The sequence below is a fragment of the Periplaneta americana genome, chromosome 9 (genome assembly GCF_040183065.1).
Source record: "Periplaneta americana isolate PAMFEO1 chromosome 9, P.americana_PAMFEO1_priV1, whole genome shotgun sequence".
Lineage (NCBI taxonomy): Eukaryota > Metazoa > Arthropoda > Insecta > Blattodea > Blattidae > Periplaneta > Periplaneta americana.
Genome location: NC_091125.1, coordinates 162,946,784 through 162,965,712, shown reverse-complemented (window position 1 = coordinate 162,965,712; position 18,929 = coordinate 162,946,784). Strand labels below are relative to the sequence as shown.

The following is an 18,929-nucleotide window of genomic DNA, read 5'->3' as shown; positions in this document are numbered from 1 at the left end:
AGTTAATGGACTGGACAGTTTGACATATTTAAGTTAAATTGAGTTGATTGACAAGGACATGCTTTTAGCTACTATTGACAGATGGAGGAGTTGTAATTTTGAAGATAAATGAATAGAAGCATTGTTCATAATGGCATATCCATAGTAATTATAGCAATGTGTGCAATGCTGTACTTGGTACCACACGTGCTATTCAATCTGAAATCAACAGCTCCAGACTTGGTCCCATGTCGTAGATTTACGGCAAGTAATGGAGCCTTGATCTAGGCAAAATTATCAGCTCTTGCCAAGTTTCTTACTTTATGGACCAATGTCTCTGTAGGGTTAATGTTTCGATTGAGATTGCAAAGTCTTGGTGAGATAGTGCCTTAAGAGTCAGGGTGGTTCTTTAAAGGACAAAAAAAGAAAACAAAGTAGGAAAAGTGAGCAGCAAACAGCCTACAAATTTGAAATGAATAAACCACTCTTAGAAATTAGTAATTTACATCCAGAATCTCAGCAGATTCTAGTGGAATTTGTGAACGCAATGTGACTGTAACATCGCAAACTGTTGCTGAAGACCAGAAAGCATGGAAAGATTCTGCATGTAGGCTTGCCAACAAGCTAGAATTTTGCTGGCATAGGTAGATATTTTGATGATATTTGGTATATAATGCGAGATGTCAGAGACGATCTCAAACTGGTGTTATTTTGCTGCCTGTACTTTTATCTGATGCGTTGGAGAATTTGTTCTGATTACTGAATGAAGAAAGAAATTTTGATCACCTAGTATAAGTTGCAACTCTGTCACAATGATTTTAACACTGATGATCATGGATGTCAACAGTGCATGTGTCATTCAGTTCATTTGCAACCGAATGCAAATTATTAAATTGTTGTGTTATGCCTGCAGACGATCTTCAACACAACTAGCCAAAAAAAAAAAAAAAAAAAAAAGTGGATTTTTTTGGGTGAAATTTATACAGATTGAAAACAATTAATATAAACAAAATGGGATAGAGGAGAGGGTACTGGTCTTTAAAATTTGAATTATTAAACTGCAATGAAGCAACAAGGTAACTTAGTATACCAGGCAAACATAACCTTATATAACAAGCATCTGTACTGTGTTGTACTGTAACTGTACAGTTGCAGTGCTGACTAGCCATAATAAAAAAAGATGGTCATTGTTTAACTTTACAGCTTTTTTACTGTGTTAACTTTTTAGGAAAGTATCTGGCTGACTAGTTTAGAAGTGTTATTCTTCATTGTCCAAAGCCTAGTGAAGGTCCTGTGCTATCTTCTGGTTTCCTGTTGTGGTGAGATGTGTTCATGATTGTTCGAAAAGGATTTGTGTTTTGAAACACCTCCAATTACCCCACACAACACAAACACGCAGCATTCCAATCCATGATACACAGACTCATCAGTATTCCTATGAGCCAGCAAGACTATTAGCACAGTCTAATATATACAGTCACGAAGCTTGAGTTGTGAGAGTGCTAGAAACAATAGACTGTGCTGGTACTATTTCGCATTGTCTGTAATGGGACAATATTAGCGATCCTAGTGGTTGGCTACTATCTGTGGATGCATATTTACTACGTATTGGCTTCGTGACTGTATATACTAGACTGTGCTATTAGGAAGACATACACACTATCAAATACATAGCACAGGAAAATGGATAAAATCCCAAAATAGTAGACATCATTATAAGAAAGACTAAATGCAAACAAGAAGACACAAACACAAAACAAATACATTACGCTAACCTACAAAAACAAGAACACATACAAGATTGCAGCATCTTTCAAGAAACTAAAATACAACATTGCATACTGAACACAGAACACACACAAAACATCTCAACACAGACAAGACACACAAATAAATACAACTTAAGAGGAGTATACAAACTATCATGTAATAGTTGCAGCGACTTCTACATTGAACACACTGGAAGATCATTTCAAACAAGTTACAAAGAACATATCACAGACATAACCAAACTACACAACAATTCGATCTACGCAGAACACATCACAAATTCCAACCACAACTACAGCAACATAGACACAGACATGAAAATACTACACATCCAACCAAAAACCCAGAAACTTGAAATTTACAAACATACAAAAACATACCCGCACACATGCTGAACACTCAACTTAATTTCAAAACACACATCCTTTTCGACACAATTAAGAACACACCCTATGACAACAGGAAACCAGGAGATAGCGTGGGATCTTCACTAGGCTTTGGACAATGAAGATTATCACTTCGAAACTAGTCAGTCAGGTAATTTCCTAAAAAGTTATCACAGTAGGGAAGTTGTAAAGTTAATCAGCGATTATATAAGTGTTAAAAGTGTATATAGAACAATGAAGATAAAAAGAAATACCTTCATAGTGTTTTATTTCAATATGGGATTATGTTCATAAATTTTTGCATACAAATCAAATTCTTCTCTTAAAATATATACGAATGGATAAAGAGCATTATGGATCCATCATCATTAAATTCAATAAGATTGCATGAAGATGAGGCAGTTAATGGAAACAACATGAACAAGGTGGGTTTTGGAACAGACACACTAGTAGAGTAGAAGTCTTTGGGACATTGTAGATATTTAATGTTTAGAATAAATGGGATAAAACGTAGTTTGGAACATCATTTGTCAATATAATGATAGACAAAAGAGAGTACATTCAGAAATTACTGCTAATACAGTTTGGTCCAAAAGTGGAGAAGAGGAATTTTGCAGCCTAGTTGCCTCATTTCAGTTATGAACTGATGTATTGTATTGGGAATCTGTTTATTAATTTAGGAGAAAAGGTTGTACATAGATTGCTAGATAGATGGCATGTGAAAAACTACGTCCTCTTGACATCAGGATTGGTAAAAATATGCATTTCTGTTAAATATATATATATATATATATATATATATATATATCGATTTTTTTTTGCTGCTTGTAATACTTTTTATATGAGCTATTCCATCTCAAACCGACCGAAATATAGAGAAAATTGACCTTACAATTTCTAAATACAATGAAACTTTTTTTGTACGTAGAGAACTGTGATACAATGCTTTGTGCAAAGTTTGAGGCATCAGAACTTCATAGTGTTTAAATTAAAAATATTTAAATTTATCGTATTTTCGTAAAATTAGCAACTTTAAACTGTTGTAGCTCCGAAATCCTTTCACCCAATGATCAAAATCATGGTTTATTTTGATGCTGAGAAATTAAAGTTTATATTCACATATAAACAGATTTTCTTACTTTTTATGGAAATGGAGAAATTTAGATTTTTCCTCATTAAGATGCCTTTGCTTAGGAAAAAATATTTTAAAAATATATAGTTAGATTCTGCATTGAAAGTGCAAATAAACGCATATTTTTTACTGATGGTATGTTGATAAGAAAGTATTGAAAATATCAAATAAAGAAAATAAATAGTACGTGCTTGAACTAACCAGCTGACTGTGATACGGGAGCTTAGCCGAGACAAGCAAGGCCAGGAGAAAAATACGTGATGTGTCGTCTTTCAGTCATGGCTGTGCTAGCTTTATCGCAGGTTTTCATAAACACAGGAGTAAAATGATGCCCATCGCTCGCTTATCTTCAGCTCTCGGCCAGTGCGTGCGGTACTGCGCCTTTCAAGTCTATTTAATACCCGCGAAACTTATTGCCATACCACTAAGCAAACAATGCCGAATCCCTCTTAATAATGCAAGGTTTTTTCTCAATATTTTTTTACATTTTTACAAATGATCAAAAAGTCTAAAAACAAGTAAAATCATATTATCTGTCTCTCTGTGTACAATAAAAATAAGGATTACTTCTTATCATAACCTACCAAATGTCAGCTTCAAAATGAGCTCTCGTTCAATGTTCTGCAGTAAATGGTTCCAGAGTTCTGAGCACTGAAAGAGACTTGTTTTTATAAAATACGCTAAATTTGTCGCTCAATAATACGAAAAACGTTTGACTTTCGATAGTATATTTTTGAAAATGCACTCCCCTCAGCACTTTGTATAAGTAGGTAAAAAATTAGAGTATAAAAAAAATGCGAGGTTTTTTACTGATCGATTTCATATGGAATAGCCCATATACTTCAACCAATGAAAGAAAATAAATTATAGCAATATAAAATTATGAGCAATAGCAGGAATGAATTAATGTTGAAATATTTGCTCGTAGGGGAAGGCGACTGAATCGTGGCACATCATCTCCATCAATCCATGGCTACCTGCGGGCCTAATTGAACTCACTTCGTACTCTAACCACGCTCCTCTGCTGCTTGTAATAGCTGGCACAGTAACAACACGTCGTCGTCATGTGGTGCAGTGCCTTTCTTATGGCTTGGCATAGACAAGAACTGGATTATAGCTCAGTCATCTACGTAACGAGTAGTCAATATTTTATGTTTTATGATTTCTGTTAGAAGCACTAGGTTACTAAATAAGAATTACAAAATTCCTAACCTAAATGTCATCTCTCTGCCATATATTGAGGTGGTGATGTTTGGGTGAACAGTGACATTTTAAAAAGGCTAAACAAGTTGTGATGTGTTATTTGTGTGTGAAGAAAAAAAAAATTCAAAAGTATTTGATCATAGATGATGTTAATGAGCACTATAATTTCGTCATTATCGCTTTCTTGAAATAATAACTTCATGTTAAATAGGAGGTCTTCCCAAGATGCTGAATTTGATATTTATTTAGTAAAGTGATTAGTGTGTTTTTATGAACTGTTTCATTGTTACATAATTTAATTCTGAAGATTTATTTCTCATATGTTCAACGATATGAACAGGGAACGGCTGTATATTGAAAAATTTACAGGCTGCAGTTCTTTTGTAAATTTTATTTAAATCGTGGCAAAGATATTTTTAAAAGTTTTGTGTATTCCATTCAGGTGAAAATTAGTTATGAATTATTTTTTAAATGCTACACAACAGCTTGTTTTAAATATTATGTCTGGATTGTATAGCCATTCCAGTGACTTGTCCTTCAGACATCTATCTTTACTTAGCTTAGGCCCCATAGGTCATCATCTTGCACAGTTGCAAGCGTGTTACCATATGCACTAAGTGAACCATAACAGTGAGAATTTTTCAAATCTGATATGGAGGTTCCTGTCTTAATTTTGTTTTATTTACACAATGAGATTCAGAAAGAAAGGGCAGCATTTCGAGAGCTAATAGATTTGGTCATTAGAAGAAAAATGTTTATTAATTTAAAAATGCGTACAATACCAAATGGTTGCAGAATGGGTTACAACTACAAAATAATTGTGATGGGAATGAAAAATGTGAAGAAATAGTTGTAATAATTAATTCATCAGTGCAGTTTTTAAATTCTGATTTGTATAAAAACAGCTTATTGTAGTACACTTTTAAAAAATCTCGCAGGCATTGTGAACAACCATAAACTTTGCAAAAACTCTGTGCTATTCATGTGATTACAAAAGAAGAATACAGTTTTCAAAAATAAGCTGTTTACATTTCTACCACATTAATCAAATTCGCTCTTTATCGGAAAGAACTGAAATTCCATTCACACGACATTTCCATTTATTATTATTATTATTATTATTATTATTATTATTATTATTATTATTACTACTACTACTACTACTACTACTACTACTACTACTACTACTACTACAGTAGAATCCCTCTTATCTGGCACCAAAGGGACCAGGCTAGTTCCAGATACGACATTTTGCCGGATAATTGAATAAATACGGTATATACAAAAAAAAAATGTTCGTAATTCATGGTGCCAAATGTTGAAACTGCAGCCATGTGAAGTTTATTTCTCTATCACATGTTCATAACTGAATAAACATAAAAACTGTGTGGATTTTCCTCATTAAAACACATCACACAACACAAATAATAGACTAATTTTAGATTCCAATATTCACTGAAAATTAAATATGGGAACACTGATGGCCTGAACATAACTAAATAAACATAAAACTGTGTGGACTTTCTTATTAAAACACATCACACAACACAAATAATACACTAATTTTAGGTTCCAATATTCACTGAAAATTAAATATGGGAACACTGATGGCCTGAACATAACTAAATAAACATAAAACTGTGTGGACTTTCTCATTAAAACACATCACACAACACAAATAATACACTAATTTCAGGTTCGAATATTCACTGAAAATGAAAGTTCGTGCGAACTTCCTAATGTGGCAACACTGACATCCCGAACATAACTAATAAACATAAAAATTGTGTGGATTTCCTTATTAAAACACATCACACAAAACAAATAATACACTAATTTTAGGTTCAAATATACACTGAAAATTAAATGTGGGAACACTGATGGCCTGAACATAACTAAATAAACATAAAAATTGTGTGGATTTCCTTATTAAAACACATCACACAACACAAATAATACACTAATTTTAGGTTCCAATATTCACTGAAAATTAAATGTGGGAACACTGATGGCCCGAACATAACTAAATAAACATAAAAATTGTGTGGATTTCCTTATTAAAACGCATCACAAAACACAAATAGGACACTAATTTTAGGTTCGAATATTCACTGAAAATTAAAGTTCGTGCAAACTTCCTAATGTGGCAACACTGACGGCCCGAACATAATTAAATATAAAAATTGTGTAGATTTCCTTATTAAAACATATCACATAACACAAAATAATACACTAATTTTAGGTTTGGATATTCACTGAAAATGAAAGTTCATGTGAACTTCCTAATGTGGCAAAACAAACGGCCCAGACTGTGGCAATGTGGCAGATTTAAACTTTTTTTTTGGCATAGCCGAAAGTGCCGTTGTTTTGGTATTGCCGATTATTTGGGTGCCGGTTACGAGGAATTTTACTGTATTATTATTATTATTATTATTATTATTATTATTATTATTATTATCATCATCATCATCATCATCATCATCATCATCATCATCATCATGTCACTCTATAAAACACATGAGTTTTAAGCTCAGTAAAGGGAATTGAAAATGAAGAAGAGACATGAAATATAAAAAAGGTATAAAACTACACAAAAGTAGGAGAAAAAAAGAAGAGACCAATCAGTTTACCAAAAGAATACAAAGAGAATGCAAAATAAAATTCGTTATAATAATAATAATAATAATAATAATAATAATAATAATTCTTTTATTGTAGCCAAATAGCCATATGAAGTGTAGAGGAATACATTACATTTCTTAACTTAAATTACATACTTTGCATAGTCACTTATTGATTTAATTCTTCTAGTACAAAGTGGTGACGGGATTTTTCTCGTTGCCAAACTTCCAGAATGGCCCTGAGGTTCACTTAGCCTCCTATAAAATTGAGTACCGGGTCTTTCCCGGAGGTAAAAGGCGGTCAGAGCGTGGTGCCGACCACACCACCTCATTCTAGTGCCGAGGTCATGGAAAGCATGGGACTCTACCTCCATGCCTCCAAGTGCCTTCATGGCATGTGACGGGGATACCTTTACCTTTTAGTACAGAGTTCCAGGTGATAGCTTTTGCATATATGTCCACATAATTTACATTCACATGTCGTGGTTGGTTCATGATATACTGTGTTGTTACAGATGATATGAAGGAAACCATGCACTGCTATTCTTGTAAACATGTGTCTATCTCAAAATTGACTATTGTCTATGTTTGGTCTGTCATGGCCCCTGTGCCATAAAATTCTGGTCGTATTTCTTCTCTCCGCTCGTTTAGTGATGCTAATAGTTTTTCCGAGGCTCTAGTGTTGGTCGTTATAGAGTACATACATAATAAAATTAATGGTGGATGTATATTCAGGCATTAAAATCGTATTTAAAACTCATTGTTTTGTTGCAAAAATGAGTTGTGTAACAAGAAAAAACTGCTATCCATTACTGACAAAGTACACAATTGCAGTACTTAAACTTCAGTAAATACATACACAGAATTAGTTTAATTAAAAAATATAACAGTGAATGTCTTGTTTCTATAATAAGTTAGCAACTAATTAAATAAAAAAAAACTGTTATGTCATAAAATTAAACAAAACTTCAAAGGTATAAGGACCACTTACACAGTTCACCATGGCATCTACAAATACTTAATGAGACACTTTTAGTTGCTGTTGCATATTTCTGCAACTCAGTATTTGAAAAATAATTATAATTAACAGTAAATACATTTCTGCTCAAAAAGACAAAAATATGCAATTTAAACTTCATTAGATTTGTTCATTTTCCGTTATTAATGTATATGTATTTGCGTACATCTTGTCGAATCTTTCATTTGTGTCAAATAGGTATTTTCATAAATATCAAACTTATACTTATTTGCTCCAGTTTCTTGTTAATTTTTATCTTGGCATTCTGTTATGTACGTAACATCATTGCAAATGTGAGCAGGTATTTTATCTTTTGTAGTAAACTTCACTATTCATTCACCTTATTCCACAGTAAATGTAATGTTATGAAGTCTGGAAATCTTGGTGGCCAATAAATGGCACCATAGCAACCATTCCATCAACCAGGAAAAGTTTGTCATTGCATTACTGCATTGATGGCAAATGGTGGAGCTCTCTCTCATGCTGATAATAGAGACCAACCTCAAAAATTCCCTTTCATATTGTGTATGGATTTTCATCTGATCACGTATGAGTTTTGGCTTTTGTTGCATCATGAGTAATAAACTAGTACGCTTATTAGAGAATAGAAAAGGAATAACACTATGTGTTCAAGTTTCAAATGGCTCTTTATCATCACGAAATTAGACACTTGTTCACATGAATTTTTCTTCTTTACAATGAAGAATACTGCCATCTCTCGAAATATTGACCTTAATTCCTGAAATATTCTATATACAGTAAAATCCCGTTAATCTGTACCAATTCGGGCTGAGTTGTCTTACTTACAAATGGCTTTTAAGGAACCCGGAGGTTCATTGCCGCCCTCACATAAGCCCGCCATCAGTCCCTATCCTGAGCAACATTAATCCAGTGTCTACCATCATATCCCACCTCCCTCAAATCCATTTTTATATTATCTTCCCATCTACATCTCGATCTCCCCAAAGGTCTTTTTCACTCCGGCCTCCCAACTAACACACTATATGCATTTGGATTCGCCCATACGTGTTGTTCTGGATTAGCAAAAGTCCGAACTAACAAGTAAAAACGAGGCAATTTCGTGAATAAAATAATTATTGTGTCGTAAAATAGTGAAGTACAAAGCCAGTGTTAATGTCACAAGTTATAAATCTTTTTCTCTCGGTTAAAAAAACTGTTTATTTCCTTCACTCTTAAGTTAGGTAAATGCCACATATTATGGTAATAACAAGCAGAAATTTTTTTTATCGTTTTTGGTCCACATCTGTGGAGTAATGGTCAGCGCATCTGGCTGCGAAACCAGGTGGCCCGGGTTCGATTCCCGGTCAGGTCAAGTTACCTGGTTGAGGTTTTTTCCGGGGTTTTCCCTCAACCCAATATGAGCAAATGCTGGGTAATTTTCGGTGCTGGACCTTGGACTCATTTCATCGGCATTATCACCTTCATCTCATTCAGACACTAAATAACCAAAGATATTGTTTAACCTTGTTTAAATTTCATTTTTGGGATTTGGATGTCGGTACCCTTAACTTCAAATGCAACATCAGGGTCTCCAGTCTCGTGTATACTACGCACAATTTGTTCTTTCGTTATGTTATAGCATGAATCACTTTTTCATCATTGTTGAGTCAGTCCTTGCTGTGACGGATCTCTAACTACTTCTAATCAGTGCTTTATGGTAGTTCTTTATTTCATTTTCTTCACTCTCGAGTTCAACACTGCTGCCATACAAAATTTTATCTCAGACATTGTCCAATGTAGAGTGTTCTGTGTCATTTACTGCCATCACAAAATTGAAAATAAACTACCTGAATTTACATTCAATTATATTTTGTAGTGTTTCCCCTCCCCTCTCTCACCCCATGATAGAAATACGAATGTGGCCTTGCTTCAAGGGAGAGCAGTAAATTGTTTTAGAATTTTCTCTATCACATTTCATTTCTTCAGAATGCCTGCCTGGATGAAACAATATCTGGTTTAGCGGGGTTTTACTGTATTTTATTCATTGAGTTGGAAGTAACCACGTCATATGTAATCTGCATTGTACAATAGTTTCTGGATTTGTAACTTTAGCAAATTTTAAGATTCAGCTTAGAGTATTGAGGAAGAGAAATTAGCCATATCATAAGTATGTGTTATTGAATAGAAGTTGGAACTATGAATGACAATGTTGTGAGAAGGTGTACACAGTGTATAGGTAATTAAGTATGGACACTTCGCGTCGGTAGCTTTGATGTAGTCGGACTGATTTCAATGACCTTCAAGCCAGCTAGAGTGTGAGATTCTGCTTTCTCCTTAGAATTGGCGCTGACATCACACCAGCTAGCAGTCGACACAGCAGAAATATAACACATATAATTAATACATCTAGGTACATTATGTACTCAAATAAAATAAATTGGATCCATAAAATAATAAATCCGTCATTAACTGTAATGTCTAGACTCTAGAGTTCCTTTATAATGAGAGTTGAGATGTTGACCCCAACAACAATTAAAATATGTAATGATTTGATAGCACTGAAACTGGAAAAACAAAACTCTTATGAGAATTAAAACCATATACCTATATTGTATACAAATATTAAACGAATTTGATACATAATTTTATAATGTATTATATTATTTTATAATATAATTTATTATATCTGAAATATAAAAAATTATTATTGCAATTAGTTTGTCACTGAGAAATAAGGAAAAGCTGTTAACTTGAATTTATTTGAAGCAAAGCATTACTGGATTATGCTATAAGGTAGGCTATGTTTGGATCCTGTGTCTCAACTCTATACTCAATTATTATCTTAGCGTATGCTCGATTACACTAACCTCTAGCGCTTGAAAGTAGAATTAACGCCGGCACACAGAGAAACAAGACACAGGAAAATTCGCTCAGTGTCCATTCTTTATAATCCCTATTCGCTGGTGTACATCAACAAGAGAACAACAATGTCAGCAATGTTACATCAGACTGGAAAGAAATTTCAAACAAAGAAACAGTGTGGTATTCACACGACATCTGCTCTCATCTAAAATTTACTCTTTTCTTATAAAAGTACTTACTTACTACAGTTGTAAATGCGTCCATGTATTTGTTATGAACACTGAAATCTAGGCTCTTCCATTATCATTACCGAACGTTTTCTGGTTTTGTATCTCGCCCTTTGCTTTCTTTCTGCAACAAAATTTATGTCACAGATGATACTTTTCAACATTAACTCCAAACTTTTGCATAGCTGCATCTTGATGAAGAAGATCAAATCAGATCTCGGATAATAAAAGTAATTACATTCATTTGTTGGGAATATTGCAGGAAGATCTGCTTGATATTGAATCTAGTGTCTGTTACAAATACATGTGAATATTTGTCATTTATTCAGCGAAGATACAACACGCAACCATTGGATAATATAATTATATAATATTTTGCCCTTAAAGCTAATCACCATAAAAGCCTCATATTTAGTATTTATTCATGTCAGTGTATGTAATGATATGTGAGCAATAATAATTCCAGATTCATCACATGAGTCTTGTTTAGGAGGTACTTAACCTGCAAGTCATGAAAATTAAATTAAGCTTTGTTTCCATTATTCTCAGTCAAGCATATAATTTGTCGATGTTATTAGATTTCTTTTCTCTAGAATCATGCTAATATGCATTTGAACATAATTTTTCTTAATATAGAAACATTATGGATCCCGTTACATGAATCCATTGTGAGGAATATGTATGCATTGTTAGCTCAGTCAGTAACAGGAAAAGGACATTTAGGACGTGTAAGAATATATTCTAAAAATGTACCATTGTGAAATTAATAGCAAGATGCTTGTCTCCAAGTGTTAGGACATAAGACTTCGGGGTGACCTTCAGAAGTTTTTCCTCGTATTGAAATGATTAACATCCACGAAAGTTTATGGTGAAGTGGTTGTTCCGTTAATTGTGCCATTTTATGTTACATTTAGTTTTCTCGAAAATATAAATCCTATAGCTAAAGATATGGCACTATGTTATTTGTTTTTAATATTTTTATGTGTGTTTGTTATTCTAAAAATTTCAAGCACAAGCGAAATAAGACTCTGTTTTCAGTAAAAGAAAGAAAATGATACTTGTAAAGGAAGTGAGATGTTGAAAACATTTTGGTTTCTTGTTATATAATATTAACACTACTACTTAACTATTTTCTTCTCATTCTGAACATTAGTTGCTGTATTTTGGAACTTAATTCTGCCCTGAATTTTGATCTGTATACGATTAAAAGACAAGTATAAAATTTTATGAAAGTTTAATAGTCACTTGATCTCCAGTAAGTGAAAGATAACTTGGGAAGTAATTTAATTCAATAAAGATATATGGATTAGTTTTATTATTGACATTATTATTAAGGCCGTATTCATAAACGAGACTGTGGATGAAGACTTCCCAAAGTCGACTTTCGTAGTAAAGTTTAACCACAGTCTAGTATATACAGTCACGAAGCTTGAGTTGATGAGGGTACTAGGAACAATAGACTGTGCCGGTACTATTTCACATTGTCTGTGATGCGATAGTAGCGATCCTAGTGGATAGCAACTATCTATGGATGCATATTCCCTACGTATTGAGTTACGAAAGTCCTATTCATAGACAATACTTCTGAGACTTTGACTTTGGTAAGTCGAGATTTGACGATCTTGTTCTAATATTGGCAATCACAATCACTGCCTTCTAAACGAATTGAATTAATAGATAGTTGAAATAGAGTAGGCATTGCCACAATCAAAGCCATCTTTTGAGTCACAAGTCAATGAAACAATTGAACATCAGTACATGTTAAGCAATTGTTAGCCAATCTTGCAGCTTTATATAAGAATAATTATTTTACTGTAAAATAATTTTATTCTGAAGATACGGAAGTTAAGAAGATGCCACCAATGACAGACTATAAAAGACATATACTATCCTGCTGACAGTTGAAAGAGTTAATCCCTGCATGTCTGCAGAAACTACTTGAAAATTACCTGAATTCAATATGCAGAAAACATTATTAAGACTGACTGCAGAATTATAAATTAATTGCATATCCATCTGTATAACCTATCCTGTATAGAATTAGTCAAAATCAGTATTAAGCTATCAATCCTTAGGCCTACCTGTAGTGTAAAATCGTGATGAAATAAGAAGTTGTATTATTGGTGGAACAGATAATCCTCTTTGATTATTATTATTCATCAATGAATGTTGAAACTTGAGGATATCTAGGCCTAATATAGTCTATTTATCAAATCTGTACCTTGATTTGAATTAATTATCTATATCTTATAATATGCTAAGGAACAGTAGCAGCTTCAGTAATCTCCTGGATGTCCTCAATATTCTCGGCAAATTTTTAACAATTTCCAAAATATCAGGCATTTTTCTTATGTCTACGAACGAGAGTCAAAGTCAAAGTCTAGATTTTTGGCGACTTCGAAGTAAAGTCATGATTGAAGTTTACTTTCGTCGAAGTGTCGACTGTGAATAGGAAAATGGCGACTTTGTACTTTTCAAAGTCAATTTTGATTAAGTCTCGTTTATGAATACGACTCTAAAAGTATTCAGTATGTTGTATACATTATACTTGTAAGTGGATTCTCATGACAAACATATTTTAACACATTAAATTTTGTGACAGTGCCAGTATTTTTACTTTTAGGAAGGGTATTTGGGTGGGCAGAACTTATATCAAGGTGAGTAACACCTTCTTCTTGCGTCCTACAACAGTGAAATTTTTATGAAAGTAGATTATTACTAGTCAGGACAAAATGTCTCTAATAATGAATATCGCTACTGATTGGTATGTTATTCATTTTCCACTTGCACACAACCTAGACATAAATAATCGAATGAAGATAGAACCGTAAAATGGGGTGAATAGGGATGCATGGGGTGAATTTGGACGAAGTTTTATTACTTTTTATTTCGGTAATATGTTCTTTCTTGTTTTCTTGTTGGGGACTTGGCCCCCAAACCTTCGTGAAATTAATTTATAGTAATTAACTGGTCCATCACTTTTGGGTTGAAGGTACGAGTTACATTTTATAATGTGTTCTTTCTTGCTTTAGGGGGCTCCGCCCCCTAAAAACCCCTGTTGGGGACTTATAGTAGCCTAATAAACCGGTCCATCACCTTTGGGTTGAAGGTACGACTTATATTTTATGATGTGTTCTTTCTTGCTTTAGGGAGCTCCGCCCCCTAAAACCCTTGTTGGGGACTTGGCCCCCAAACCTTCATGCAATTAATTTATAATAATTAACCGGTCCATCACATTTGAGTTGAAGGTACCGATACATTCTTTAATAAATCACTGAAAAACAAATGTGAATATATAGGATGTGGAGTGAGTACGAAATTATTTTTTTATTTTTTGGTGCATCATTTTTACGTAAATAACGACAAATAAAAACTAACATAACATTATTTTAAGAAATATAGGAAACAAGCATGAATATTATTCACCATTCTTAATGATCGTGAGATAGGGAAAAAAAACGTATGGAACAGAAATTACATACGTGTAATAAACAATAAGCAAACCATCTTCGATTAATCATTTCAAAACAGCGTGAATACAGCATGCATTGTGTAGGAAAATAATTTCTTATGTGTTGCTCCCAATCTGCATCATTGTTAACTTATGAAAACAAATGAAAATTAACATGATATATAAACACTATTTGAAGAAAGATAGGAGATATTAAGTAATATTCAGCGTTCTTAATGATCTTCGGATGGAAAATAACAATGAAATATGTATAAAATAGAAATTACATACAGGTGAGCATATAAGAAAAACAGTAAGTAGAATCATTTATTTGATTAATAAGCTTAAATTACTCCAGGTTTAGTGTAAGAGTGGTCTATGTAACGAGTACCGGTTACTAGGAAAATACCTTTATTTCTTTGTGTCAAAGATTAAAAATAATAATAAGAGTGTTGTTTTCATTCATGATGAGTAAACAAGTAAACACTTTTATTATTATATTCACTGTTTAACACAAAGAAATAAAAAATAATAAAACTTCGTCCCTATTCATCACCTCATTTTACGGAATTTAATGAGAGATAAACAAGATCAGAACATGAAAATGTCTATATATACACAGCAGTAGGGAAGCTGTGAACTAACTGTTAAAGAAAAGCTGTGAATTAAATAGACTAACATTTAGAATAGTGAGTAAATTGGGTTGGCGTGTTGTGAAACAAGTTTCAGCTGCACTTAAAATGTTTAATGCTAGAATGGGGGCAGAAGAATGAGCTTAGTTCAACTTTGGATAGCCACTATAATACACTGACGTCCAGATGCTGGCACTGCTGTTTTTATATCACTAGCTATTAATTTTGAAAATAAAAATCTAATTCCTAAAATCATAATGATAGTATATAATTGAGTTAAGTCATTATACGTTAGCATGCTATGCTTCCTTTAAAACGTGCAAAAAGTAGTCGATTTTGTAAAGATAATTGTTAAAAAATTTTAATTCAATTGAAAAAATATTTATATACAACATACTGTGGTGTCTAAAGTCATACGATTTGGTATTTTAATAAACTTCTACATTTTTCGTGCTGGTAACCACGAAAAATAATTAGTATTAACACTCTAGCTGTATGTTAGTTGTGATTCTGTATATGCTCAAAATGTTATTGACTGAGCTCTTGGAGGACTTGTAATTAGTACTAACACATCAAAACCATGAGTTAGTGTCATTTCTAAGTAGGATTTCTATATTTATTGAAAATATTAATCTGCATTTTAAACCGTGATTAACAACATCTGACTGGGATTAGAAGTGTGTCGTGTTATGGTAGTGTAATGGCTTGATAGGTAAGATTAGATTGTGCGGTTGGTATGGATGGTGTTTTGTAGCTTTGTTGTCGGGTGGTTTGAAGACTTCTATTGTTTCCTTAAACTTAATCTTACGTTGCAATTGGTGATTAAGCCAAAAGAAATTCGAAGTACAAGGAGTCGTCAATATAGTATTTCTTTAGTTGCAATAATAAAAAAATGGTTTTATACAAAATGTGGATTATGGAGAGGATGGAATCATGTTCAAATCTGCATATATGAGATATATGTTGAAAGTGTTTCCATATTATATGTTTACGCATTTCGTTTCGTAAGTACCCTGTCTCTCGTTTCTGTTATTTTATATTGGTTTATTTCTACAGATTTTTATTCTTTCAAATAATTTTTGTGTATAGTTTAAATCGTCCAAATAGTTTTGGACTCAAGACAATTTACTTGTACAGATGTACATACTTATAGAATAAGTGTTTAATATTAGATCTGTTTATGTAATGCTTGGCAGTAACAGACGCTAAAAATGGTTATAGAATATAGACCTAGGATTACTTAAGTTACATAATTTAGATGTTTATTCACTTGAAAACTAAATTTCTATGTAACTGAATGTTCCTATTTTTAGTGACATATTTATCATCGTGCTACTTATTTTCAGATTTGTAGTAAATAAAAATCCAGGTTTAGTTAAAGAAAACGAATATAGACAACATAAATTAGAAAATAACAGATGACCTGAATCTAGAAAATAACAGATGACCTGAATCAGCGATATCTAGCATTGAGCAATCCCTGTGAGTATATTTAGACTTATAAATTTTCTGTGGGTAGTATTTGCAGTTGTTCTAAGTTACATTTTAGAATGAGTTCGGGTGAAATTGTACTGGCCCTTTTGAAATATATTTACGGACGTTTAACATAAAAAAAAATCATTGTAATATTAATAAACTCATTTAAAGTTGTGTAAATATCACTACATCACTGAAATATGTAACACTTAATAGTTAATTATAAGCTATGCAATATATTCTGTGGTGCTACAGCCCTTGAAGGGCCTAGACCGACCAGCCGGCTGCTAGCCTCATAATTACATGCCGAAGCAGAAGTGGACGATCATCCAATCAGAATGGAGGTATTGTGTGGTTAGCACGATGATCCCCCAGCCGTTATAGCTGGCTTAGACAATATATTGTTTTACAAAAATAATTATGTTTTGGAGGTTACCTACCATGTTTTTGGTCAAAATAAATTAGTTCATTGTTATCTTTTATAAATTCAAGAATTATTTTGCAACAATTTCTAGTAAACAAATACCATGTTATATAATGAAATATCATTACAAATAATTTATCAGCATATCAATAACAACCTCATAAAATTACTTACAAAAACACTCCCAAAAATAATATACACTTATGAAAAAAAAAAAAAAAAAGTAAATAAAAAATTATTGGATTAACAATATTTTCACCGTTACAATTACACTAAATATAAACATTTATATAGAAATGAAAAAAATTTTACAGGAGAAAAATTTCGTCCAAAGGGCTGGACTCTGGAAGAGTACCCAAAACGCTCATTGCATTTCCGCGTTGAATAGCAATACTTAAGCGTTGACGCAAATAAATAGTGCAACGGCGATCACCAGTAATGGAGATCAAAATTTGGCCGATTTGAGATACCAAAACTTTAGCGTCATGACTCCAAGGACCGAAGGTCTCCACAGCAAAGGGGACAAAGATATAATTGTCTAAAAGATGAGCATATACCATTAGATTTATTTTGGATTAATTACATCATTATTGATGTCTATATCAAATCTTCGCCACCGTCTATTATTATTATTAGTATTATTATTATTATTATTATTAAATAATTAGTAATTTACTTGTGTTTCTCTTCCTTCAGTTATTTCTCTACTTTATTTCTCCAAACAAACACACACTCACACATACATCTAGATACACAGATACATACCTTAATATGCACTGTTCTTTGAAAAATATTTTTCTGTCTTAAACTGCCTAGCATGACATAAACAATTGCATTGGTTAAGGTTTTTATTTAAATTGTGCAGTATTTAGTCTCATAATACGAAACAGAGACTTCTGTTGAATATTAGTAATGTAACACTTTTTGGCAACTGAAAACATACATATAAAACAGTCCTGGTCTAAGTTTGCAGTTTTTAATTTCTATACCCTGATATTCCTTCTACAGTTCTGAGGTTACCAGCAATACAACAGTACCCGAAGTGCAATGCTTCAAGTGTAATATGGACAGGGATGTATGCAGGGGGAGGAAGGGTTAACAGGTTTGAACCCTCTCCTTGAACTTTAAAAAAAAAAGACATTTACATTTGAGTATTTTTTTATCCATAATCGTTAACTCTAATTTTTCACTGTCAGAGTAACAAAATCTACATCGATATAAGGCATAGTCCTGCTACCCCTCCTTCAGTATAATCCCTGTGCTTCGTGCTGTGCCACGTTCGAATTACTATCTTTATTATAGAAAGACCTGCCGTCTACTGGGTGTTCAGTTCAAAATGTGTCTTGGCTCGCTGTATGCCTTCATGTGGCTAGCTGATGAGCCTAGAGAATTCATTCTTCCTACACTTCCGCAGCTCAGGTGTATAATCTAAGAGGCAGAGAAGTTGGCTAGCAAGTACGGCGTTCATTCTGAAGAGTACATGCCGATACGTATGGTAACGCCAGTAGTGGCAGGAATGTGAACTGTTTGGAAATACGTACTGTCGGGATATGGGGAGAGGGTTAAGACGATTACTTACGTATTTGTTTACATTAACTTCGACGGTCAACATGGACACGGAGCATTTGATTTGTGTTGTGGAATGTTACCGTACGCAACCGATGATAACAAATACCCTGCGTACGACTTGCCGGCGCAAAACACAGTTCGAAAGAGGTTATGGTAGCACACAGACCGTACAGACCGCCATCTGTTGCTACGACGTTCAAGTTATACTGTACACGTTC

General features: G+C 33.2%; 1 protein-coding gene across 7 annotated transcripts in view; it reads left to right on the top strand.

Annotated features, from left to right (window-relative positions):
- Window positions 1-18,107, top strand: part of LOC138706697 (nuclear distribution protein nudE-like 1-B) — a 93,453-nt gene extending 75,346 nt beyond the window's left edge. For 5 of the 7 annotated variants that reach the window (XR_011334056.1, XR_011334054.1, XR_011334057.1 and 2 more), the window contains one exon: window positions 4,196-18,107. Coding sequence is in view for 2 of the 7 variants with exons in the window: in XM_069836281.1 (XP_069692382.1) it covers window positions 4,196-4,256 (61 nt within the window). In the remaining 5 variants the exon portion in view is untranslated. The remainder of the gene's footprint in view (window positions 1-4,195) is intronic. The other 2 variants (XR_011334058.1, XR_011334055.1) reach the window with 2 other exon arrangements.
- The last annotated feature ends 822 nt before the right edge of the window (window positions 18,108-18,929 follow it).